This window comes from Pseudopipra pipra, chromosome 1, assembly GCF_036250125.1.
Source record: "Pseudopipra pipra isolate bDixPip1 chromosome 1, bDixPip1.hap1, whole genome shotgun sequence".
Taxonomy (NCBI): Eukaryota; Metazoa; Chordata; class Aves; order Passeriformes; family Pipridae; genus Pseudopipra; species Pseudopipra pipra.
Window position 1 is genome coordinate 99245427 of NC_087549.1, and position 27276 is coordinate 99272702.

At 40.6% G+C, this 27276-nt stretch overlaps 1 protein-coding gene across 9 annotated transcripts in view; it reads left to right on the forward strand.

The window, feature by feature from the left end:
- The window catches only part of PDE1C (phosphodiesterase 1C), a 358417-nt gene that overhangs the window by 75482 nt on the left and 255659 nt on the right, over positions 1–27276 (forward strand). For 8 of the 9 annotated variants that reach the window (XM_064667413.1, XM_064667423.1, XM_064667431.1 and 5 more), the window contains exons 2-4: positions 5072–5122; positions 6450–6575; positions 12933–13104. In XM_064667413.1, the coding sequence (XP_064523483.1) occupies positions 5072–5122; positions 6450–6575; positions 12933–13104 (349 nt within the window). The remainder of the gene's footprint in view (positions 1–5071; positions 5123–6449; positions 6576–12932; positions 13105–27276) is intronic. The other variant, XM_064667361.1, reaches the window with a different exon arrangement.

Below are 27276 nucleotides of genomic sequence, written 5' to 3' on the forward strand. Positions count from 1 at the left end.
AAGGTTAAGAAAAAAAGAAAAAAAGTCATATACCCAAAGCCAAAAGAACTTCTCCACTTCTCTTGCTGTGGAGAAGTTCTACATATTTTGAGTTATTCTTCTGTCATCCGATTCTCAACTTTTCTGGTAGCAATTCTCAGGCTCTTAGCAAACAATTATGGATCCATCACATGCTGCTGATGACTTGTGTGCCAAGAGGTATAAGTACATGTGTATGGCAAGGGAGGCAAAGAGCTTGTGCTGTTCGTACTGTGAAGACTGACATGGTAGAGGTTGGAAATGAGAGCAGCCTAGAGCTTGTGTGACCAGAACCATTTGTTCTGTAAACTTGAAGAGCCGGAGGACATTCTGTCTACAGAATATATGGAGTGAAAGATCATGTAGGTGAAGACTTAATTACAATAATGTCTGCTGTGATCTGACAGTCTATGAATTGTATGAGGGATGTCTCACAGCCATCTACTAATATATGACCAGGCAAGAATAAGTCCCCTTAAATGTTTGTGTGTGGTACCTGTGAGAAAATGAATTGACACTGAAGAGGTTAAATAAAGCTGGGAAGGGGATATGAAGATACCTACTCTTTGAGTCAAAACTGGATGGCCATGGTATTTTAGTCCACAAAAAATGTGAAATGGGAAAATTCAGTCTTTCCATGCCCAAATTAGAGGAGGATTAAGCATCAGAAAAAAACTCTTTCAGTTTAAAGAGGTTGCTGGTGCAAGAACACATCAATATGAATTGACACAAATTAAATGATAGGTCATAACTGACACTGCAATCAGGTTCAGGCAAAGTGTCATTATATAAGATGAGTAAGCATGAAAAGCAAGCTACTTTTAAGACTGAGTTTGGTAAGTTTATAAAACAGCTAATGTCATAGTCTTTAAGAGAAAGGCCGCTGGAGTTTCCAGACATGATCTTATTTTGATTTGCCTATAAAACATAAACAGACACAATTGTCTCAGCAGTCACAGTACTGTCTTTTATTCTTCTGAATTTTAAGGAGATGATATGTTAGGGCAATCCAAAAATTTTGGTTTTTTGCAGGAATGCTGTTCAAAATGCGTTGAATTGAAGGGAAAAAGAAAAATCTCAGAGAAGAGTTTAGATATATGTGAATATTCAGATTGTATATTCAATGTATATTTATCTATGTATCTGAGTTCTGACCTTATCTAATGTACTTTTCCTAACACTGACAAATTTATTAGCAGCATGAAATGTATAGTTAAGCTCATCTGCCCATTGGCTGATTAAAAAACAAGAAGTCACCTTGAAAAAATGTCTTTACTGGTGGGTAAAAAATACCTAACATTCTTTTTACAGCCTCTCAGCTACTTAATGGCAAAACACAGATATTGTGTCTATCAGTGTTGATGAGTCAATACTATGAAGTGGTATATTTTTCTTTGCATTGTATTGGGAGTTTGGCAAAGGATCTTTGAAAACTACATTGACTGAGGTGGCATAGTGGTGAAATGGATATTGTCGGTAAAAAAAGGTGGCAAACTGTATTAAATAGTTTTATAGGGCATGCATTAAAAAATGAAACCTGCCTATAAAGTGGACATGCAGTGAACTTCCATACGAGTGATCCATGTTAATAAAAAAACTGATATATTTTTATAATTGCAGTTTGAGGCTTTTGAGCTTTCCAGGCAGTTATGATACAACATAAAGCTTTTGAAATGGCTAGGCCTGGTATTTTGTTGTCTACCTGGACAAGATAGCACAGGCAGCATTGTGAATATTTTCCTGTAATGGGTTGATTAGAGGATGATGTCTCCTGCCTGTCATGGCTGTCTTTTTGAAGGACCAGAAGTTTCTTACAAAATACCTGCACTTTGCTATACCCTTCCAAGATTTATTTGCTTCTAGGTTAGAGTGGAAAATAACTTGAAATGTGTATAGTTTTATATTTAAAAAAAAATAAAATGGTGGGGTAGAAATTGAAGAATTCTTAGAAGAATGAAGTAAATATCTGCAGTTTTCATGCTGATAATCTCATCAGATGAAAATCAGCCTAGACTTCAGCTTACAAGGGTAGAGCATGGCTGGAGAATAAGCATATCTAAAGGGACAGTGGTACAGGAAATCTTTGGAAATACTAGATAATATTTTTGATATGCATTGTGACTTGCTCTCTCAGAAATTCATCTTCTTTCTCCAGCTTTATTAATTCATACCTGCTTTCATCCAAAAGCTTATTACTATTAATAAACTTGAATAAACACAGGGTTGAGAAGATTTCAGGCCATCTGGAGAAAACGTCTTATTTACATGTCTGTTATTTGTGTCTCCAAAGACTCCTATAGGACAAGTGTAGGGTAAGTATGCAGAATTTCCACAGTAAAAACTGCATCAAGTAAAATCTTCTAAGATTTCTGCACAGAGCAAATGCAGAAATCCTCTTTGCTTCTGAAACCTTTCCCTTATTTATGCACACACCTCATTGGTCCTGGACAGTTCCTAGGCCCTGTGCTTTCTGTCCTGCTCATTGCTTCGCTATACTACCTGCACTTTGCTTTGCATGGCTGTATTCCAGATGAGAGAGCTTTACTCTGTATATGACACCATCTGATGTCATTGGAAAGCACTGCCAACTGAAAACAAACTTATGCAGCCTGGATGAGAAAAAATTTTTTTTTTTTTTTGGTTTTGGTTTTTTGGTGTTTTGTTTTTGTTTTTGTGGTTTTTTTTTTTATTTTAGAAGGTTAATGACACCTGTTGTATTGGACACTGTGAATTTGGGAGATGAGCTGCCCAAACACAGATGCTGGGTGGAGTTCTGTTGTTGCAAGATGGCATAAAGTTGAGACCTATGGCAAATATGGGCACTGAAGAAATGAGGCTGAACACACCATGATTCAGTTTTCAGGATTCTCCACAGAGCTCTCTCTGCATTCCACTTTTATTAAGGTTCTTTTGGTAAACAGCACCTGGTGTTGTCATTCAGTTAACTAGAATTCCCAGGATTTTTTGCAAACTCAATGTTTTGATTCACACACTCCTTCTCAGCTCCAAGGCCACAACAATCCCTTTTGATTCTAATTAACTGAATGCAGGTGCTGCTAGCTTAACTTGTTCCCACAGAGACCCATGCACCTGAAGCCCTGGTGACCAGAGAGTGCCATCTGCCACCAAAGTGGATGAACTACTCTAAAGCAAATAATAGCACAGTTAAAAGGCCTTTAGCAGATCCTTTCCTCAGTAATCTAATAGTTCACTTGATGCTCCAATTTAGACATCAGTGCATATTATGAATTTGACCAGTCTCTGCTGTGGTAGAGATACATAGGAGCCCAGAAGACACCAGTCTGGCAGGCAATCTCTTAGCCTGCAACCCTGCAAGCTGTTGTCTCTTGAGTTAAAGACAAAGCCCGGCTGCTTGACCTGTACATATTGGCTATAGCAGTATTTTCAGGCATGGTTCTTGATGTCACTGGATACAACTGTTTTGATACCAGCCCCATGAAGGATGCTGCTGCCTCTCTGTGTGGTACGGTACACGCAGGTACCCCCAAAAATGCCAAGGCAGTGGAAAGAATCCAAAGGTTTATTCTGAAGTCGAGAACACTAAAAACTCACAAAGAAATCCTGCACCAATTGTGAAAGCACTGGGCCTCAGCAAAACACATCTCTCGAAGACCCCTTATCTTCTCCTCCAGGCCCTCTCTGCTGTCCCTGCCTGTAACATCTGTTTATCTCTCTGCATTCCAGGGAAAGAGAGAGCCTGCAGCTTTCTCTGGGATGCAAAATGAGAAGGGAAAGAAAAACATCCGACTATTTTTGAGAAAAATACTCTTAGACAGGAAAGACTTCCTAAGTGAAAACAAGTCCTAACTCTTTGTTACAAATTCTTCCAAAAGGACATGTAGTCTTACACTCTCCTTCACCATGCCATCACCTGAGGCAGAGCCAGTTTTGACTCTGAAACTATGAACCACTCTGGACCTGCATAACTGTTCAGCCACTCCAATGTCTGCACACAATGTCCCAGGAGAGCTTATGTGGTTGGGGTTTTTGCTACAGTTTCTGTGACAGACTTAAGCCAAGGAAGGGCATCTTGCAGGACTTGAAAGATGTCAGGGCCTTTGCTCCAGCCAACCTGGCAAGTTCCTCAGGCTGATACAGAGGCACTTGGTGTAGTAAAGGCTGCTGGTTAATGGGGGCAAAATGAGACAGTGATTTATTAAAAGACCCTGTGTTCACTAGAGTGAGTGCTAGAGCCATCTTAATCAGAAAGTAGAGATTGAAGAGGAAGTAAGAAAGCTTCAGTGACACTGGATATGGGCCTTAAATAAAGCCAAACTTAAACTGACAACCTTAAGCCTTGACAGAAGAATTAAATTTCGTCAAAGTATTTTCTGACTTCAAAAGGTCCATTATAGTTTAGTTGACATTATCTTGCTAGGAACCTGTGACTCTCAGTTCCTGTCATAGTTTGCATCCTTTTCTGAGATTTCTTAGCTTGGTTTGTCTTGTATATAGAAAACAGCATTTTAAAAGAAAGCAAAGAATTGGCAAGGTTTCTGTGTGAACTTATCAATGCTCTTCCTTGAGATTATTCTAGCTCTAGGAAAAAAAAAGTCCTGAGTGGATGGTAATTCCTCTCCTAGAAAACTTTCCTCTTTTTCAGCTGTAGTTAATACTGTGAGAACCCCACAGAATTGTTTATGCTCTTGACTAACTGTGTACCGTCTGGGTCACAGAAATGTTGACCTATGCCAGTATAAATCTAAGACAGGAAAAAAAAGCGGGATTTGTACAGTTTTTATCCTAGGTGATATCTACATGCAGTTCCAAATGTCAGAGGATTCCTTTGCACAGATCCTTTAATTTCATTCAATTTGCTACTAAATCATCCTCTGGGCTTCCAAAATTACTGGGATATTTTATTTATATAGATGGATTAATCTTACTTTTTTCTTACTGTACTCACTAATGCAACTGGTGTTACTGTGAACAGTCTTCTCTCCTACAGATGCATAAAAATTCATATTATCATTAATCTTAATATAACATTTAAATTTAATGCTTTTTATTTCTCTGTATTTTCTCCTTTCAGTTGCAAATGAGACAGGTGTCAAACATCCACAACCACTTTCACTATTTTCCTGTAAGTAGTTTTTTCATTTTTAACTGGTGGATTTCTAGATCTACTGCAGAAATAAACACATTTAATAAGTCTTTTAATCTCATATTATGTCTGCCGTATTATTAAATTTCATGTACTGTACTAAACTGAAGGACTATAGTACTTAAATGGAAAAATCACTTACAGAAATTCAGTCTTATTGAATAGTTGATGCAGATTTACATGAATGGAAGGCTTTGTGGCCTTACTATTATTTCAAGCATAAAAAGTTTTATGTGTCACAAAGCCAGCTGAAGTTCACTACAGTGGTTAAAAAGAGATTTGTGTCAAATCGTAGAAATAGGATATGAAAAATGTTATTAAACCTTCAACACTCTTTGCTTCACACAAGAAGATTAGGAACTAAAGATATGGCTTGGGATTTGGAATAACTGACCTAAGTTTGAACAAAAACGTGCGATGCATCTAGTGACGTAGCACCAACTGACCATGACTGTGACCATATGAATTATTAGAAACACATGATAAATATGTAGAAATGAGGATAAAGATAGGACATCCCATTTATAATACAAGTTTCATGGTGATTTATGATCACTTAGAAGGGGAAAAATCCCCTTCTCACGATTAAAAGGATGGGGGCATTTGCCATCATCATGGGCAGTGCAGATCAAATCAGCAAAATAATTTACCTCTATGGTGCAGTATTTCACACAGTTACAGGATGGCATTCTGAGCATGCCATACCTCACATAGGTAGGTAGCTAAGGTGTATAATATAGAAGGAACTTCTGTGGCCATGAAATCTATTGAACGTTACAAAGTGATGGTGCAGATTGAACACAACTCAGAGAGAACTGTACTGGCATTACTTATTCCTGATTTAGGATTTTCCTTCATATTGTAGACAGGAAAACTTAAAAAGTTTTCTATTAATCAGTCCTGACTGATTCAGCACTGAAAATATACTAGGTATACAGTTGGAAGATTCTGCCCAAGTACTGCTTATTCCTGGATATTGGGTTACAAGACCAGGTTCCAGCCAGGACAAGGTTAATTTTTTGCAGTAGTCAGGAGGGGGCATGGCTAGGACCCCAACTTATTCTATACTACCTCAAGTCATTGCCAGGGGTGGGGGAAAGGCAGTCTCTTTCCAGAAGGAAGGAATCTCTTCAGGTTGCAGTCAGGTTCTGAGCTCTGCAGTGAGCATTTTTGCATGTGAATCACCCTCTTTTTTACTCTTTTGTTATTAATATCGTTGCTTTTACTGTTTGTTTTCTTGTTTCATTGCTGCTTCCATTGAATTGTCCTTGTCTCAACCTATCATCTTTGCCTTTTGTGCCTCCAGTTCTCCTCTCCAAGGAGATCCAAGGGGGGAGCAAGCAGCAGTGTGATTTCAGTGGGAGCATGGAATTGGAGAATACCATTCCCAAACCACAACACAAAGACTTCATGCTACAATATTGCTTGACAAGTAGGTCAAGTGCAATATCATGACATCTAAACTGAGCTGGCATTTCAGTTCTGATTCTGACAAGAAGAACTTGACTGTTGGTGAATGTATATAGGGTGAAGGTCTGAGACCCAGGAAAAACTAGATTCTGTTCCTGCTTTAATCTTGGCTCTCAACAAGGCAGTCAAGCCTTAATTGTAGAGTTAGAGTTGCTTAACATTACATTAAAAAGAATAGAGGAGCAGACGACTAGCAGCTGAATGAAAGCAGAAGACATCTCCTTATAAGACCTCATTGTATGACTAAGTAGTGCTGTACCAGATTGTGGAGAGGTGAAATCAAGGCTTCAGGCTATTTGACAGTAACAGAAATGTAATGCAGAGAAGTACGCTTAGGAAAGCCTGCCTGGGAAATAGTCACAGAGGCATAATATAGGAACAAAGGGAGATAATTCAAAATCTAAACTGGACCTTCACTGTTAGGAATTAAATTTAGTGATCTGAGAGGCAGGTTGAGGATTTAATGACCTACCTGGCTTCTCATAGGGTATCGTGACTGTGTGGTCATGAGCAATATAAGGTGACAACTCTGTGGGAATGAGAAGGAAAATTAGAAGGGGAGCTGTGTTATAGAAAGAGGGGAAATGTCTAGGCATGTGCTGTGCTAACAGAAGTTAAATGGATGATATAGAAATTTATGCTGAGAGTACTATAACCTACTCTACCATATAATGCTTCATTAACCAAACAGTGAAATGCAGATCAGAAATTCAAAAACATCCTAACTCAATGGCAGAAAAATCTGCAGTTTTTGAGGACAAGAATTCAAGAATAGCTGAAGTCATAAAGGATTATTGTCGTTATCCTTGTATTTGAGTCAGAAACCAGAGCCTGGATATCTTTTTGATTATGCTTTTCACACTCACTCAAATGATAAATCCAACTGCAATTAGGACCTTCATCATCACAAAAAAAGAGCAGGATTTACATTGCTCTGAGTCAGCTGCTTGTTTGAAGTAAACAATGAAGACTTCAGAAATTTCAGTGGGATCAAATCAGATCAATGTTTAACAAGCCATACCCATTTAGACTGACCTTTTTTACCTGATCTAGCTTTCTGTGCGCACAATCACACAGGATAACATACCAAAATACAAATGAGCCTTCTCCATCTGATTATTATCCAGAGCTCTCTGGAGTATGTAACTGTTTCGCCCTTTTACTAAGGGCAAAGAAGAGGGAAAGGTTGCTGGTGTTGTTAAGTGAGGCAGTGGGAATGGTAGGTTTGAGGTTATCGGTGCTCCAGATAGACTTGCAATATAACAATACTTTCTGTAACGACTGTGGTGTGGACCCAGGTTGTATGGACAAACTGAATCGTTTATTGATTACAACCTTTAGTATATATAAGGTTTGCAGAAGGGGCATGCATGCTTAGTACTTTTCCATTTCATTCATAGCCGGGGTTCGGGGGGCAGGGACACACAAGGGGTATTTTTCCATTAAACAGATAAGCAAGCAGTTTTCCATAATGGTTACAACCACTGATGGGGCAAAACAAAGCCATAAAGAGAGCTATCACGTGTTGTTTACAAGACTGTTAGTCTTGCTTATCACAGGTGGTGCAAACAGTTCTTCCTTGCTTTTGCTTAAATCCCGTGGTTTCTTGCTGAAATCTCTTCTCATTTCTAGTGTCATGATGAATTTGCATTCTCACAATTTTCAGGCTAGATGAAAGTATTTGAACACTTACACACATATTCTTTAAGTACAGTTCTGCTTTTTAAATTCTAACACCTAAACCTATTTTACTTTTGCCTCTAGCTATAATCATCTTTCACAGCGTACAATAAAATGAGAAAGAAACATTTTTGCAAATGTTTAAACTTATCCACAAGGATTTGAAATCAGTATTGTTGAGGACTACACCTACTGCAGGTAGCTCGGTGTGCAGCTGCAGTACAAGCTGCAGATTGCACCCTGGATGGCGAGAAATAGCAGGAGCCCCAGGCAACAAGCATGACCTGGCACACACCCAGGTGCTAGCCGGTGACTGGCCACTCAGAGACACAGAGCTGATGACTCAGCAGGAAGACCGCAGACTATTGGGTGAATAGACTGTTAAGGGTCCCAGCTCAGATGGTGAGAGTATAACTGCCAGAGTGGCTTCTAGATGATTGGATAGGGAAGTTTCCCTAACATATTAATTGCAAAAAAGGCTTATATGTGTTTTTTCTGAACCCTGGAGTTGTCCAGTATCAGCAGAGGGGCTCAGAACAGGTTGCTCTGAGACCAATATGATCGGCAAAATGTCCACTTTATTACAAAAGGATGCCCGTTATATACTGTTACTACACCCCAACGTATGATCAGTATTGGGTACATAAAAGAAACATACTTTGCTGTCCAGTGCTAATTGGATTATAACAGGTGTCCATATGAGCTGAGGGCACATGTTTACCTCTCAGGACTCCTCCTTAACCTTGACAGAGATCCTTCTTTGTCTTGGCTTCAGAGCCTGAAGCCATGTTAACGATGCAGTATTTTTTACAGTCTATACCCAGCTATGCCAAGGCAAGGCCTACAGAAATGCAGGAGAAATTGTTCACGCAATCTCTGCTCTCTCAGCAGTCCAGTGCCTGACAAGCTGGAGAGCCTGTGAAATAAAAGAAAGAGCAGAGCTGAGGAAACAGGGAAAAGGTGGTGGTTTGGGAAACAGATTCCTTGGAATAATTGCAGGGAAAACATGAAAGTTATAAAAGTGGTTTCAGAGAACCTCTTTTCAACAAAATGGGATTTTATTAGTGCAGAGCAGCTTTTTTTCTACAAGTGTTGGTGTCCTGCTGTCCTGAGCGTGCTGCGTGCAGCTGAATGGCAATTTATTTTTCTTTGTTCATGGGTAAACTTCTACGTTCAACTGTGCCGATTGTGCCATATTTTAGCAAAAGAAATGGTCCTCTCAACATGTTATAGGAAATCACAATATTTTAGGTATTATCACAGGTCGCCTGCATGGTCAGATAATTTAAAATTCTAACATCCTTTATATTTCCCCTTACTGAGTGGGAAGCTTATCTTTTCAAGTAAAATTAAGAATTTTTGTGAAATTTGGGTGGTCATGTTGAGTAATACACCTAGTGCAGGTAGCTTGGTGTGTGCAATCTGCAGGTTATGCCCTGGAAGGCGGGTAATGGCTGGAAATGGTCCCTTGGCCTGCACCCAGCAGGTGCTTATGCCATGTCTGCCCAGTGTTCTTGGGTTTGCCCCGAGACAGAGGCCCACAGCCTAGGAAGTGTTGTAAATCTATTGGCACCTGGTGAATTCTTGCAGCCTGTGAAAATCTGAGTGGTTTTTAGCCTTGTACCAGACCATACCTGTTGTATCTGCAGCAGAGTCTCCAAGGAGAATGGCCTATCTCCTGCCATTTCCTTGCAAATATTGGGGGATGTTTTGTGGGCTTGGCTGAACTTGGTTCGGAAAGAAAAGACTGAGTTATTTATATAAAAAATTAAAAAAGGCAAATCCATCCAAATACCATCAACAAAACCACTCAGCCTCTTCTAGGAATGATTTGTGCCAGTACAAACTTGCAAGATTATGTGCAAAACTATTCAAAATAGTGTGCTGTAGACTGTTTTAATGTACAGTGATTCCTTCCAGAGTCTAACCTAAGAGTTTATTCGAAATTTTTGTGGGCTTTTTAAAGGATTTTCTTCTTTTGCAACTAACAAATAGGCAATTCGTGCCCAGATAAAACATGTTTCACAAAACACTAGCTGAAGTGGTGTTCCAATTCACTTAGGTGCAGAGAGGAATTAGATTCTAATATACCCACAAGCAAGATTAAGGCACAAACGAGGCCAGATGTTGGATTCTGAAACAATAACTCAACTTTATTTTCTGAAACTAAAAGAGAGGAGGGAAAGAAGGAAAATAGGAAAGGAGGAAAAGCCAAGAGAAATTACTAGAAGCACAGAAAAGGGGTTATCACCACCATGGGCTCAGTGCTGGCTTGTAGATTTGGTCCTCTATGGTGGGGGATATCTCCGTCAGGCTCTGAATTTTGGTCTTCCGTCTTCTATTCCCCATGTCCTCTTCATCTTCTTCTCTCATGGTCACATGTCCTGTGATCTCTCATCCTATGATCTCTGATGATGAGTGAACCAGCAACCCCAGCAGCAGCAGCAACCCCAGCAGCAGCAGCAGCAACAGCAGCAGCACATGTGACCTGGTGGACACTTGCTTATATGCTTTCTTAACTCACACAATTTAATTTTTGATAGAAATATGCTTAACATTGTTTTAATTAAAGCCCACAGTACGCTTTCAATGCCCATTGGCTGGTCCATTACTATGTACCTTATGTGGGAGGGTGCAGTTATCTGAAGCCCTTACCGTGTAGCAGTTTTTAAATTATACCCACTGTTCCTTAATTAAGGCCACTTGTCTTTAACAGCGTTTAAACTAAAGTAACTTATCTTTAATGGTATTTGAATTAAAGAACAGCTGTTTAATTAAAGCAATATGTGTTAAACAGTTTTCAGTTAAAGTGACTTGACTCTTGTAGTTTGTTCAATTAAGCAACTTGCCTTTTACACTTGTCAATAAAAGCAGCTTGTCTTTCACAGTTTTTCAATCAAAACAGCTCCTCTTTTTTCGTTTTCCAGTTAAAGCTTTTCACTTCATTTCCGGGTCAATGGCAAAGCAGATAGTGCTTTTTACCAGTTCTTTATAGGTGGTTGTTCACTTCGGTGTGTTCCTAGTGTTTGCACGTGGAGTCTCTTCTAAAGGGAGGATTCCAGGACACCTGCTTGTAGAGGCATACTCATCTTCAAAATGTGTGCTATTTGTGTCCTTTTTTTTTTTTTTTTTTCTGGAAAACTTGTGTGAATTCAGATTTAGATATAACTATTTGATTTAATTATTGGGATGTAAACTTAAAATACCATGTCAAGAGCAGGTTCTTTAGAAGGTGCATATCAGCTGAAACACTGCATTATTTTTTGTATGAGATTTTCTATAGACTACTACTTATGATAATATTTATGTGTATTTTTTGAAAATATTTATAAAAACACATTTTTCTACAGATACATTTGTATTAGGTAAGACAACAATAAAGATACAAATAATATTTGAATATTTCCTCCAGAATAATGAGAACTGTTGTAGTTGCTCTCAAGGAGATTTCATTAGTTCTATTGCTAAATGGAGGGCATCACCTGTGATCCAGTTCAGTGGTGTGGTCAGAGCAGCAGGAAACCTTTTCACTTTTCAAAATAGTGTTATTTATATTGACCTGGGAGACACTGTTTCATTTCCTTCCAGAAAGATGATATGCGAAGAGTACTGCCTGAGCAGGAAACTGTGGTTCTATTGCCTAATGTTTTGTATTGGCCTTTTGGTGAAAAGGAAAGAAAAATACTCTTGCTGTTGGGTTCTGTTGTGCCTTTCAAGAGGTAGAGACCTGTTGAACGTGCAGAGAATTTTGGCACTTACTGCACTGTAATTAAGGTGTAACATTATTGTTTGTTGGACAGTATGTGATGATTTGTTATTGGCAAATAGAGGTGATAATGCTTGTATACTAGACACTATACATTTATGTATTGCCTTAGCAAAGAAGGGACACTGTGCGCTTCTACCCAATCTCAGATGTGTCAAAAGAGAGTTACAGTGTTTTGTCTTTGTTTTGGGAAGGAGAAATGAATGATAGAAAGACTAGCGTCTATAATTAAGCTCCTATGTCTGGTCGTGAAAAAGCAGGCATGAGGATTTCTTAGAGCTGTGGGATTTCGTTGGCTGTGAATCCCTGTGTTAGGCAAACTGATTAAGTCTCTGACTCAGACAACTAAGAACAGAGATAGAACCTCTTATATGGGGCCCAGAGAGGGAGCAAGCTTTTAAAGCAAATGAAAGGAGCTTTGGCATCTGCTCCTGCTCTCATGCTCCTAGATTACACCAAAATTTATCATTCTTTGTGTTCATAATGTAAAGCTATAGCCAATGTGGTGATAATGCAGAAATTAGGACCTCACCATAAACCAGTTGTATATTATTCAATTCAACTAGATCCAGTTGCAGTGGGATCACCAGCCTGTATTAAATCAGTGGCAGGAACAACAACAATATTGGAGAAAAGCTGATCCCTTTATCCTGAATTATCCTGTAACAGTCCATGTCCCATGTGAGGTGGAAATAATGTTGAGACAGTATGCAACCCAAGCTCTATGGACACAGTGGGCACATAGATATGAACTAATTGTCCTACTGGCCACTAACTTATTCTTAAAAACATGTAACACCTTGAATTCAGCAAGGATAATAACTTTACCTGATGATTTGAGGCTGCATTTTCCTTCTTGCTCTGTTTTTTCAGGGTCTAAGTCACAAAACTGCTTGTGGAACACCCCTGTCGGTGGGTTGACCAACAACCTCAAGGAAAGGCCAAAGCCGACCATCATCAGTGACCCTAGACCTCCTGATGAAATCTTAGCAGATGAACTACCACCAGTGGACAGTACTGAGGCGCTGGTGAAAACATCTTTCAGGTGTGATTGATATGAGTTAATTTTGTTTGTCCTTGAGAGGATATCTACCTAAGATTAAATCTGCACCGTGGGTTTGGTGGCAGAAATTGATGCTGAATGATTCTGCAATGCTGTGTATCTTTGTACTGAACAAGAGTGTAAAAAGAAGTCCATAAATAATATTGACTGGACTTGTCTTTCATTTCTCAGACTTCATTAGACTTCCTAAAAGATTATGGACTAGATAGAAAGTCTGTAACTAGTCAAAATGGTCAACAAAGATAGCTCATTGTATGAAGATGTCTTTGAAAGTTGGTATTGTTTCATTTGAAAGTGATTTAGTAATGAATAATTGCAATTCAGGTCAGATGATGTGCTTTATTGATGCAAGGGAGAGTTAAAGCTTTTCCTATTGATGTAATGTCTTGAGAACTGTCTAGCATTAATATATTAAGGAGAAGGATTATGGCCAGTGGCTTGCGAACGAGTGATTGTTGTTGTTTTGTGTGCTGGGTTTTCCACTCTTTTATTAATTCATGTGGATGTACAGTCATCAGATGTTCCTTGGAGACATGTTTTCTGAAACTTTTTCTCTCAAATGAGGTAACATAGAGAAGCCATGCACATGCACTGGATCTTTGACTAAGATGTGAAAATTGATGTGCCCAGCAGAAGCAAAATGAGTGGCAGAATTGATTTTTCAAAGTGTTTTTTGAGTTTTATTTCAGTTGTTGAAAAACTTTGCTCTACTTTTCTTTTGTATTAAACACATTTGTGTTTAAAAAAATGTTTTTTGCTTTGGATAAATTTCTCTGACTACAGTGATTTTGATTTTACTTCAGTCTGTCAAACTTATTTCACTGTTCATGTAATCATTATTTTGAAGGTAATTAAGTCGTTATATTTGCTAATAATTTCAGATATCTTGTTTGTACTGCTTGACATTGAAAAATATTACCATAAAGTAAGTTTGTCAGACTATAGAAATAATCCTGTAATTTCATAGTGGATTTTCATTCTTTAGTATTCACATTGAAATGATTCAAGACAAGTGTTTCAGAACCTGGATCCTCCTTTTATGATGACCTGTGATTTTTAATGGCTTTTAAACACTTTGCATCTCTGATATTTAAAAATCTATAATTTCAAGAGATCTAAGTCTTTTTCAGCTTTTACTTCTCATAAAAAAATTTGGGTACCAGCATTCCTTACATTGCCATTGTCAAGATAATTTCAGACATTTTAGATGACAAAGTCACAGCATTTCAAATGATATGATTTGATTATGTGAATAGGGGTGACTCTTGGAAGAAATGAGCTTATATATATCATAATAAGGATTGATAAGTTGGAAAATGTCGTTTAGCAAAACAGTTTTGCTAATGCAGTTTAAAAGGCTTTGTAAACATTACAGAACCTTTGTATTTCATCAGTATGGAAATTACTGTACAATGTGGCATTTTGGGGGGCTTTACAGATCCACACGAATTTTTGTTACAAAATAAATAGATGTCTAGTTTTACGAAGAAAGGAAGCCCTATGTGTGCTTAAGAGCTTTGCAGAGGAGTGGAAGATAAGAGAGTACACTGCAATTACTGTCTAAAGACAAATAAAACCAAATAAAAGTGATGCAGTGTTTTTATTCAGTTTGTGAGCTTGATATTATGGTGCTAATTGGGGTTTAGGAGACAGTAGCAGGTCTCGTATGATGGGTTACATGTTTGATTCATCAGAGTCTTCTGTGTGTCATGATCTTCAAGTGCTTCCTTGACAGAGTTAGACTTGTATCTGAGTGCCAGTGATTACCTGGTAAGCATGGGCTTTCCTTGTTTCTTATTTACTAGACATTAGGGGAAGACCTTGCTACTCTGGTGCCTTTTGGGGAATGAAACGTGCTTTACAAGTTGTCCAGTCTAGCATGTCTTAATTAGGAATCCAGTGGCTGAGGGATGGGAGCAATGTTGGGCTTAGATGAACTAATTTTACAGAGAGAAGAATCAGGCCTTGGTTTTTGAATGTGACTGCAACAAACTGTAAAATGCAGTGATTCCCTTACTGCAACTGATTCGCTGCGGTTAGAGCAGTATATGGCAATACTATCCCTTTAATGCATAGTTAAAAGAAAATGTCTCTCCAGTGTTAAATGAGCCACATTTCTTGTGATTGCCTATCTTTTATGTGACTACATATAAACAGCATGAAATCCCACTTGCCACCTCTTCTATTAGATCTTACTTTTTACTGTGCAGTACTTACTGTTCTGTAGCTTGGAAAATTAGGAAGAGATCAATATTTGATTTTGTCAACATCTAGATATGAGCTTGAAACATATTTAAACATAAAAGGAGGAATGTGAAATGAAACTAACCTCCTCTTTACATCTCAAAGAAGTATAGTGCATGATCTTTTTTTAATTAAAAATGTTTTGATTATCTTGATTTTCTTATATAATTATTTTACTATCTTTTCTGAAGATACCAAGAACAAGCACTGAGCTAGAACTTAAAAGTAATTTTGTGTCTTGACTAGTTGTACTACTGTGGTGCTTAAAATACAGATTTTAAAATCCATTCTCACTGGCATTTAGTCTATTTGTCTATTAAAGACAGTGGAGGTCCTAGTTTGCATTACATTTGAAAATACAGTGGAATTGTGGCAGATTATCCCCTTTTGACAAGGGAAAAATATAATTGCAGACAGAAGTTATTAACTTATTGGTTCACAAATAATTAATGCAACAAATCTGATACATTCACTATTTTCTTTGCACAAGTATGCACAACTACAGGAGCTGTGATGACTATACTTTTTTAATAGCTGTGCAAGGTTGTGGATCAATATCCAGGAATATTTGGTGGTGGGCATATGGACTTCTCAGGGCTGTGTGATCTGGATATTGGCTGGAGTGGTTGCCAACGCTGAAGTCTGTAATTCTCTCCCTAAGTCTGGTTTTTGATCTGCTAGGTTCCTGTAATGAGCAGTGGTGCAGTATCAATAAGAATTGACAGTAGTAATTAATGAGTTCTTAAGGAGGCTGTGCAATAACTTTATAGGCTGCTTTAACTTCTGTGTGCTAGTCCCTGGAAGCACTACCTAGCATTTTGATAATGCTGAGCTAGCACCCACCAGGGTGAGCAGTGAAACAAGAGACAGTTTTGGGTGCTGTTCTCCAAATACCACCTGGAAGTTTGTGCAAACTCTTTATGTTTGCGGATACAAGAGAAACTGCTGACTTTATCCGCAGACTGCTGCCTGGATCAATCAGGGGTTCATAAGTGGGTGGCACTGCTCCAGCTGAAAATCTGATGTGTCCAAGATGTCATGATTTCTCATAGACTTGTTTGGTTTTGATGTAAAGAAAAGATATAGTGTTACTTTGAGTCTGGAGACCTAGAACTCTGCATTGAGATATATGACAGTGGTATGCAGCCTCCCATCTTAGTCCAGGGCCAGCATGACAGGTAAAGTTGGTCTGGAATCTCGAAGCAGTTTAGTTGACTCTATTTAGCACATGGGGCCTTGGGGTTGAAATGTTTCCAAAGTGATAAATTAGGGTAGTAGGTAGCTGAATGGTCAGCAGATGATGCAAAGACCCTCTGTCACATATCAGACAAGCCTTACTGGATACCTGGGTAGCTATGCTGTACAAGGAAGTGATGCATATCATCTGTTACCATAAGTTCTGGGAACCAGAAAAGCAGATTCAGTTCCTTCAAGGTCAGACGGTTGTTCAGTTCAAGGCTTGCAGGGGTTCTTAATTTCTGTTATCTTTCAGAATACTTCCAGCTTTCAACTTGAGGCTCGTAACACCCCTGCTTAGCTTAATAGTTGCTTTTCCTATGTCAGCTGCAAAGTTTATCTTTCCAAGGACAGTTTGTTTTGCTTTTCTTATCAGCTTCTGTTCTGCTTTCTAAATCACACTGTGATAATCTTTCTGTATTTCTGATTTGTTTGTGGGTGATGTAAACTCTTGCTCCTGCCAGCTATTGGCCACCAAGTGCCATAGAGGTGATATCACCAGCATAGAGGGCTCCAAATGGGAAAACTTCAGTCATAACACCACATGTTGAGAGTCAACCCACAAGCCTCAAACATGCGGGTCTCTACACCGTGCATGCAGTATGAACAACAAACAAGGAGTTGGAAGCCACCTTGCTGCTAGAAAGCATGACCTGACGTTACTGAAGTGTCATTACTAAAACTTGGTGGGATGAATCCTGTGACTGGAGTGCTGATATTGATGGCTATAAAATGTTCAGAAGGGACCAGAGAGGAAGGAGGGGCAGAGACGTAGCCATCTACACCAAGAGACATCATCATCATCATCATCATCATCATCATCATCATGGCTAGGCTTCGCGAACGAAGATTTGGGAAGGCTCTATCCACATTTGCTACAGGCACGCTGGTGGCTTATGAGGCCAATACGTGACAGACATATCCGATTGCAAAAGGCACAGCAGAAAGACTCCTTAGATGGTGTATTCTGCAATACACGGTTCTTTCTGCGTTGCCTTTTTTCCTCGAGGGTGATCCTGCGTGTGTTCTCAAAGGAGACAGCTGCGTTATAGATGGTGTGTCTCCAGGCCTCCCGATTTGAGGCCAGAGTAGACCAGTTATGGTGATCAATATGGCCGAGGCTGAGATGTTGTTTCAGGGAGTCCTTGTATCTTTTCTTCAGGGCTCCTCTCATGCGGCAGCCAGTGGCAAGTTCACCGTAAAGCAAGATCTTAGGGAGGCGGTGATCCTTCATCCTTGTGACGTGCCCTGCCCATCGCAGCTGTGTTCTCATCAACATGGCCTCAATACTTGTGATAGCTGCTTGCTCTAGAACAGATGTGTTGTAAAGAGCTGTCTCTGATGAATAGTCATGAGTTGGTTGAAACGGTATGGGTAAGAATCAGAAACTAAGTCAACAAATGGAATATTGTGGTTGGTGTCTACAGGCTGTGTGATCAAGGGGAGCCTATTGACGGAGCCTTCTCACTCCAGCTACAGGAGTCATTACACTTGCAGGCTCTTGTTCTGATGGGGGACTTCAACCACCCTGACATCTGCTGGAAAAGTAGCATGGTGAGCTGTAGACAATTCAGGAGACTCCTAGAACGCATGGAGGATAAAAGTTCATAAGCCAAGTGATAGACAGTCTAACCAAAGGAGATGTGATACTGGACCTAGTGGTCACCAACGCAAGTGAGTTTATTGGGGATGTCAAGATTGGAGGCAGCCTGAGCTGCAGTGATCATGCACTGGTGCATTTTGCAGTCCTGAGGGATATGGGCCAGGTGAAAAGTTAGGACCCTAGACTTTAGAATAGCAAACTTACAGCTCTTCTAGGAGTTAGTCAATAGCACCCCCTGGGGAAACTGCCCTCAGGAACAAGGGAGCAGAACAGAGCTGGCAGATCTTTAAGGATGCCTTCCACAGAGCTCAAGAGCTCTCGATCACTAGGTGCAAGAAATCAAGCAAGGAAGGCAAGAGACCAACACGGATGAGTCAGGACATGCTAATCGAACTAAAATAGCAAGAAACATATGCACAGGCAGTGAAAGCACAGACAGGTATCCTGGGAAGAGTATCAGAATGCAGCCCAGTTTTGTAGGGATGAGGTGAGGAAGGCCAATGGTGAAGCTGGAGCTGAGCTTGGCAAGGCAAAGAATAACAAGAAGGGCTTCTACAGGCATGGCAACCAGAAAAGAAAGGTCAAAGAATCATGGAATCGTAGAATCAACCAGGTTGAAAAAGGCCTCTGAGATCATCAAGTCCTACCCTTGATCCAGCACTGCCGTGGTTACTAGACCATGGCACTAAGTGCCACATCCAGTCTCATCTTAAAAACCTCCAGGGATGGAGAATCCACCATTTCTCTGGCCAGCCCATTCCAATACCTGATTACCCTCTCTGTAAAGAATTTATTCCTAATATCCAACCTAAACCTCCCCTGGCACAGCTTAAGACCATGCCCTCTTGTCTTACTGATAGTTGCCTGGGAGAAGAGACCAACCTCCACCAGGCTACAACCTCCTTTCAGGTACTTGTAGAGAGTGATGAGGTCTCCCATGAGCCTCCTCTTCTCCAGGCTAAACAACCCCAGCTCCCTCAGCCTCTCCTCATAGGACCTGTGCTCAAGTCCCTTCACCAGCCTTGTTGCTCTTCTCTGCTCCAGCACCTCAATATCCTTCCTGAACTGAGGGGCCCGGAAATGGACACAGTACTCGAGCTGTGGCCTCACCAGCGCTGAGTACAGAGGAAGAATCAGTTCCCTGGTCTTGCTGGCCACAGTGTTCCTGATCCAGGCCAGGAAGCCATTGGCCTTCTTGGCCACCTGGGTACACTGCTGGCTCATGTTCAGCTTCCTGTCAATTCAAATTCCCAGGTCCCTTTCTGCCTCGCCACCCTCCAGCCACTCTGTGCCCAGCCCGTAGTGCTGCATGAGGTTGTTGTGGCCAAAGTGCAGAACCCAGCATGTGGCCTTGTTGGAATCAGCCCAACTCTCCAGTCTGTCCAGGTCCCTCTGAAGAGCCTTCCTGCCTTCCGGCAGATTGACACTCCCCCCCAACTTAATGTCATCTGCAAATTTGTTGATGGTACACTCGATCCCCTCATCCAGATCATCAATAAAGATATTAAATAGAACTAGGCCCAACACTGATCCCTGGGGGACACCACTAGAGACCGGCTGCCAACTGGATGCAGCACTGTTCACCACCACTCCCTGGGCCCGACCCTCCAACCAGTTCTTAACCCAGCAGAGAGTGCACCTGTCCAAGCCACAGGTTGCCAACTTTTTCAGGAGAATGCTATGGGAGATGGTGTCAAAGGCTTTGCTGAAGTCCAGATAGACCACATCTGCAACCTCATCCACCAGGTGGGGCGCCTGATGATAAAAAGAGATCAGGTTGGTCAGACAGGACCTGCCCTTCCTAAACCTGTGCTGGCTGGGTTTGATCCCTTGTCCATCCTGTAGATGCTGTGTGATTGCACTTAGGATGATCTGTTCCATAACCTTGCCAGCCACTGAGGTTAGGCTGATGGACCTGGAGTTTCCCAGGTCCTCCTTGCAGCCCTTTCTGTGAATGGGAGTGACATTTGCCAACTTCCAATCATCTGGGACTTCTCCAGTGAGCCAGGACTGTTGGTGAGAGCAGCTTGGCGAGCTCTTCTGCCAGCTCCCTCATCACCCTAGGATGGATCCCATCTGGTCCTGTAGACTTGTGGGGATCCAAGTACACCAAGAAGGTGTACCCATCCTGATAAGCAAGGCTGGCAAACTGGCAACAATGGACAAAGAGAAGGCTGAGGCACTCAACAATTTTTTGCCTCGATCTTCAATGGCAGCCTCTTCTACCACATCTCTTGAGTGGATGAACCCTAAGACGGGGACTGCGGAAGTAAAGCGCTTCCCATTTTAAGTGAAGATCAGGTTCTTGACCACCTGAGGAACCTAATCGTATATAAGTCCATGGGTCCTAATGAGATGCATTGCAGAGTCCTGAGAGAATTGGCTGATATAGTTGCCAAACCAGCTCTCCATATTTGAAAAGTCATGGCAGTCCGTGAAGACTTTGGTGACTGGAAAAAGAGATACATTGTATTTAATCTTTTAAAAGGGTAAAAAGGAGAATCCTAGGAACTACCAATTTGCCATCCTCACCTCTGTATCTGGGAGAAACATGGAAAAAATCCTCCTAGAAGCTATACTAAGGCATGTGGAAGATAGGGACATGATTTGAGACAACCAGCATGGTTTCACCAAGGGCAAGTCCTGCCTGACCGACATAGTGATCTTCTACGATGGAGTGACTACATCAGTGGACAAGGGAAGGGCTACAAATCTATCTTGGATGTAAGGCGTTTGACATGATCCTCTACAATATCTTCTCTCTAAACTGGAGAGAGATGGATTTGATGGGGAGACTGTTCACTGGAGGAGGAATTGGTTGGACACTCACATCCACAGGGTAGTGATCAACAGCTTGGACCTGTTGGGTGGTCCATATTGGGGCTGGTGTTCATCAAGGACATAGGCAAAGGAATTGAGTGCACCCTCAGCAAATTTGCAGGTGACACCAAATCAAGTGGTTGACATCTGGATACCATCCAGAGGGACCTGGACAAGTTTGAAAAGTGGGCCAATGGTGATCTCATGAGGTTCAGCAGGTTCAACTGTATGGTCCTGCACCTGGGTCAGGACATGACCCAGTATCAATACAGGCTGAGGGATGAAGGGATTAAGAGCAACCCTGCGAAGAAGGACTTGGTGGGCGTTCTGGTGGATGAGAGGCTGGACATGAGCCAACAGAATGTGCTCACAGCCCAAAATGCCGTATCCTGGTCTGAATCAAAAGACACATGGCCAACAGGTGGAGGGAGATGCTTCTGCCCCACTACTCCACTCTCATGAGACCTCACCTGGAGTACTGTGTCCAACTCTAGAGTTCTAAAGCACAATAAAAACATGGACCTGTTGGAGCAGGTCCAGAGGCAGGCTACAAAAATTATCAGAGGAATGGAACACCTCTCCTATGAGGAAAGGCGGAAAGAATTGGCACTGTTCAGCCTGGAGAAGAGAAGTCTCTCGGGAGACTTAATTGTGACCTTTCAGTACTTAAAGAGGGCTTATAAAAAAGATGGGAACACACGTTTTAGAAGGGCCTGTTGTTATAGGAAAAGGGGTAATGGTTTCAAACTGAAGGAGGGTTGATTTAGATTAGCTAGAAGGAAGAAATTTTTTTCACTGTGCTAATGGTGAAACACTGGAATAGGTTGGTAGATGCCCCATCCCTGGAAACATTTTAGGTTAGGTTAGACAAGGCTCTGAGCAGCCTGATCTAGTTGAAGATGTCCCTGCTAACTGCAGGGGATTTGGACTAGATGACCTTTAATGGTCCTTTCCAACTCACACAATTTTGTGATTCTATGGTTTTAAGGTGATGTCAATGAGCTATGAGCCTTACTTCTCTGTCTTGCCTGAGTCATACCAAGAGCCTATCTCGAGTCACATGGGAGAGAGGGATCTGCAGGACTCCTCCTTTACCACCTCTCACATTCTGACAGTCTCAGTATCAAAGCTTGGCTATAGCTACTTAAGTTAGTATGTGGGGTCTGAAGATTAGAGAGAGAGGTGATGCTGTGCAGGCCAGTTGTGACCATGACTGCAAAGAACAGATGTTTAGAACGAGTTGTGGGGTTGAATAAAGACTACTCTCCTACTTGCTGGGTCTCACTATTTGTCTATTGCCTGTTTTATTTGTTTGTTTTTTTAAACCCCCACACAACTAAGAGAGATGAGTTTCACTTTCCCGAACATGTTAAAATAATAAAAATAAACACTGCGCAAGGCTGGAAACATGAAAGACACTTTCTCGCTGGTTTTTAAACCCATCTACAACAGATCCAGGTCTCACTAAACATTAAAATGTTGTTTGTCTCCTTTTAATTGTGCCTCCTTTCTAGGTTCATATTATGTTTTGTGAGACTTATGTGCAGAATTCTTGGTAGATTTTTACAAGTTAGAGTGGAAATGATCAGAGGAGAAAGATTTGCACAGTTCAAAGGTTACATTTTCTCCTTATCTTTGTGTGTGTCCACATGGGTCCAAGAGGAAGGTGTGTTTTTTTTCAGGTAGATGAAAGAGAATCTCTCTTTTTCTTTCTTTTTTTTTTTTTTTTTTTGGATATCACAGTCTTCTAGTTCTTCACAGGATAGATGTATTATGGTTGATAAGACATAGACTGTGGGTGTTCTAACAGAACTGTGCCTCTGAATGGCAGGGAGCAAATCCACTTCCAAAATGAGAATGAGAGTTTTAGCTGAAGCTCCATAGATAAACAAAGTCTGGTCGTAAAGTGGTCCTGCTTTGAGGACTGACCAATGTCTGTCCTTGACCACATTTCTCTGCCTGTATGTCAACTGAATCTTGGACAATAATGAACTCAGCATTTGTTTTGTACCTATGCAAGGCTTCCAGTTCTGGCTTTGTTAGCATCAGATCAACTGCAGTTCTTGATGTGGACTGTGTTGGGGCCTGCTACACACAGAAGGTGGATATATTTCTAAAGCCACATGTCATATACCTGTACAAACATGTGAGTCTTAAATATCTGTGTGGCATTCATGTATACAAGGCTGTTTCAGGGGCTGTGATTTGTTGCTTGGCTTACTGAATTTGCCAGTCCAGACTTCTTTTCAGGTTTACAGAAGAAACTGTATATGGGCAGGGAGTTGTGTATAGGAAAATATGTGAATTTAAGGATAGTCTTTATACTGACAAGGAAGTATTTAATAATGTACTATTTAGTTATCTCCACCATGATGTTAGTAACCTCTACATACTAATACCAAACTGGTGTACCTTGAAATTTTGGTTGACATAAGTTTTAGCCTGGTTTCCTAAGGAAAACTGGCTATCCTTTTCCTAAGGACATTGCTGTATGTATATCAACCTTCCCATTAATTTTTTAGACAGATCTGAACTTGATCAGTAGCTTAACAGAATGGTAGACATCTCTAAGGTCATATGCCATGACACCCTCCTCTCCTGTCATGTGGTTATACCCAGCATGGTCTTTCTGTGCACATGTAGATTTCCAGGGTTTCCTGATGCGAAGGGACTCTCATGGAGTGTCACCTAATGGAAAACACCAACTGAACTTTCAGACAAATAGCACCGAAAATGGCTGGTAGCCACCTGGCCTATTATTCCAGCCTATGATCTGCACTTGAAGGGCACTTGGGAGGAAGGGATGTGGGCTCTGGAGCAGATTTATTGTCCTGGATGTCTGTGCATGTCTTGTGGGCCTTATGCTCCTTGTTCTGTTATTAAATTAAGACTGTCATGGTATATATTTCATTCTCAATGAGAAAATGGGATAGCAGCTTTCTTACTCTTGGCAGTCAGAGGATATGATGAGTGGAGATAAAAATGTTTTGCTGAAGCTTTATCTTGAGTGCTTTAATTTGTGTAAAAAAGAAACATTAAAAAGGCACTCAAAGAAAATTCCTATACAGTTTATTCCACTTTTAAAGGGCTGTCTGATGGCAGTAAAGTTAAGTAGTATGTTATACTGTGATGTTTTCCTTAAGGACGTGGTAAAACATCCCCCAGATCTAACTCAATCAGAGACAGATTTGGCTTGATTTTGAGATCACAAAACCTACAGCTAAGTAAGAGTTTAAGAATATTTTGAAGTGAAAAACAACAATAGCAATTATTAAATTACCCAAAATAATCTTAAGGCTTATGGATAAGAGGTTAATATTTGCAAATGTCCTGTATTTCTTTTTAATGTGAAGAGCTTTGATGGATAGTTGGATCCAGTTAATTGAGTATGACAATCAGATCTGGAGAAAAAACTGTATTCTGTCTTGAGAAAATAATAGCCATTTATGCATTGAAATACAAATTTGAGATTTATTTTTGTTTGAAACTCAGGAAAGAATCTACACAAAAAAGTTACCTGGGTGTGGGGGTTTGAGCCACCACAAAAATCCAAAATCCAATTTCCAGGCTTCCCCCATCCCTTCCCACAATTTTATCTCAACACTGAAGAGAAACTTTCAGGCAAGAGGCTTCTATAGGGGAAAAGGGGAAGTATATATACATTTATTTTACACAAATAAATACTGTACAAGCTAAAAGCAACTAGACATATAATATTACACACTTCTATCAGTCTTTTTAAGCTTCTCCCTCAATTCAGTCCAGGAAAAGCCTTCAGGGCTGATAGGTACCCAGTCTCTCTCTCGTGGGAGTGTTCAGGGAAAAAGGTTCACTCCCCCCACCAACCTCCAGCTGTTTACCGAAGTCTTTTCTTCTTCACAAAGTCCAAGAAGATAGCTCTGAGTCCTTTCTCCTTGGTTCTGTGCCATCTCTGCTGTGCGATTCTCTCTCTCTCATACGTTGGTTCTGTGCTGCTGTAGTTTAGTTCAGCTTATCACAGTACACGTCTTGGAATCTCCATTCCTCCTCTGAGTTTTCGGCTGTCCTTCATTTAAATTACGGCAAGGACATCCTCCGGGCCTGTCTCTGGTCCGTCTCCAATTTCGCCTGGGGTTATCTCCCTGGCACCAGGCTGCATTCCGCCTGTCCACTTGGCTTGGCTCCAACGCTGAGCCTCCCCTCCACTTTACAGTGAGAGGGAAAAAAAGAAGCCCCCTCCGCGCTCTAGCTGCAAAGGTGGGGGGAAAGAGGGCTTGGCTGCAAGGCCTGCCTCTCTCTCTCCCGCTTACCAGCTGTTTGTGAATTTCTTCCCTCACAAACACACACTCCAATGCTGCCTCCAACCTTGGCTGAGCCAGAGCTGAGGGCCGCAGGGCCCCCCTTTTCCCCAGAAGGGAAAGAAGGGGGCCCTGCTACCCCTGACCTTCTCACAGCCACACACACAGAGCAGCAGACAGACAGACCGATTGCCAACAACTTCGGTTGTGTTTATATGATTTTTCAGCAGGAGCGAACAAGACGGGTGGTGATTGGCTCTCCAGGGGAGACTGCCCTGGCACCCAATCACCTCTAGGCCCCCCGGCTCCTAGACGGGGGCAATTTTCAAACCATAACACTAGGACACATTAGAAATGCCCATACCTGCAGCAGGTGTCACCACTCAATCGATCAAATTGTTGATTCCTGTGTGAATGCCGTTAATATCAGGCTCTAGGTTCTTGGTTACCTATTTGCACCACCCCCTCTGTGTATTTGTCTTTTGGCTCTGCGATTTCTGATGAAGGTTTTGTCTGGTTTGTCTCCTTATACACAATGATTTTTTGGTAACTGCCATATTCTGCTGGAAATTCTTGCGCCAGAAGTTTGCCAGCCTAGCCTACCAATGACTTTGCAGACACATAGCAACATCTAGGTAAGTAAAGCTGCTGTGAACTTTCAACACTCCTTACCACATAACTTGCTAATGGATGTTCTTTATCTGGTTTTTGCAAGTTAAGCTGACTGCTGGCAATTTCTATAAACTATTTTATGTAATAGAAAGGTCTCATTTGAAAATTATGCTATCTAGCTGAGAATTCAGCACTTGCTGATGTCAGAGACATAGTGTCTCTATTTTGCAGATTGGGACACTTATTTTTAGTTCCAATAATTTTTTGGAAAATCTACTGAAGTGTTCACATCAAGACTGCTAAAACTACCATGAGTTTAGTTGGTTTCCATCTGTATTTTATAAATTAATCTAAACTCTCTAAATTTTATCAGATTGTTTTGAAACCAGAACTATAGCCAAAATTTGCTGTCAGTGTTGCTCTTTCTCTGGCAAAAAGCAATCTTGTATTTTCTTTAGGTGGAAAGGCTTTAGTTTTGAGGTGTGGGAATTGACCCAGAAATATAGGGTTTGGGTACCCATTTGTGTCCAGTATTTCTTTCTTTTACATATGTACCTTTGATCTGTCTTCTCTTCCATGTGAGCAGTTAGAGTTCCTCGTCAGAGCAAATTTTCTCTCAGCTCAGCTGAAAAACGACCAGACCTGAAGTTCTGTTTCTTGTAAATAACAGCTAAATTTATTATAAAAAGGAAAACTATCACAAGAATATTTTCCTTCTTGCTAAATGATGCACACAAGTCTCTTTCGGATCTGTGTGAGCATCTATAGTTCCATTTTCTGAGATGAAGTTAACATTTCTATTCCCCGTACTCAGAACTTCAAGACTGATTTTTGACATATAATTGTCACCAAAAGTGTCTCTCCTGAATCATAAAGATGCTTGTTATCCTGATGGCTTCTTGTAACAGTTATAATTAAGTCTGCCCTAATTTAAAACAGTGTTATCCATAATGAAGTAATATTCAGATTAATTGTGAAGATGAGATATGGAAAAATTGGATTCTTCTTATGGCATTGTACCTCCTTTTAAGGGCTGCTTTGCTTTCCAATTTGTTTTAAAATTGCTCATACTATAATTAAACATAGCATCAGAAGTACTTGAGTAAAAGAATTACAGAGAGTAGAAATCTAAATAGTGGTAATAAAACTTAGCTTCTGTGAAATTATATTGATTTACTGCAACAGAGTATGTAGCTTCATAGTTTAGAACAGTGCTCATACATCGAAATTTGTGTATTTGTTGATTAATATTATAAATAATGATATATTATAAATTCAGCAGAGTGTTTTTGCTGTTGAGGATAGTGGTACAGAGTTGAGAGCAATGCTGTCAATTAATATGGTAATCAAAATGGCCTGGGC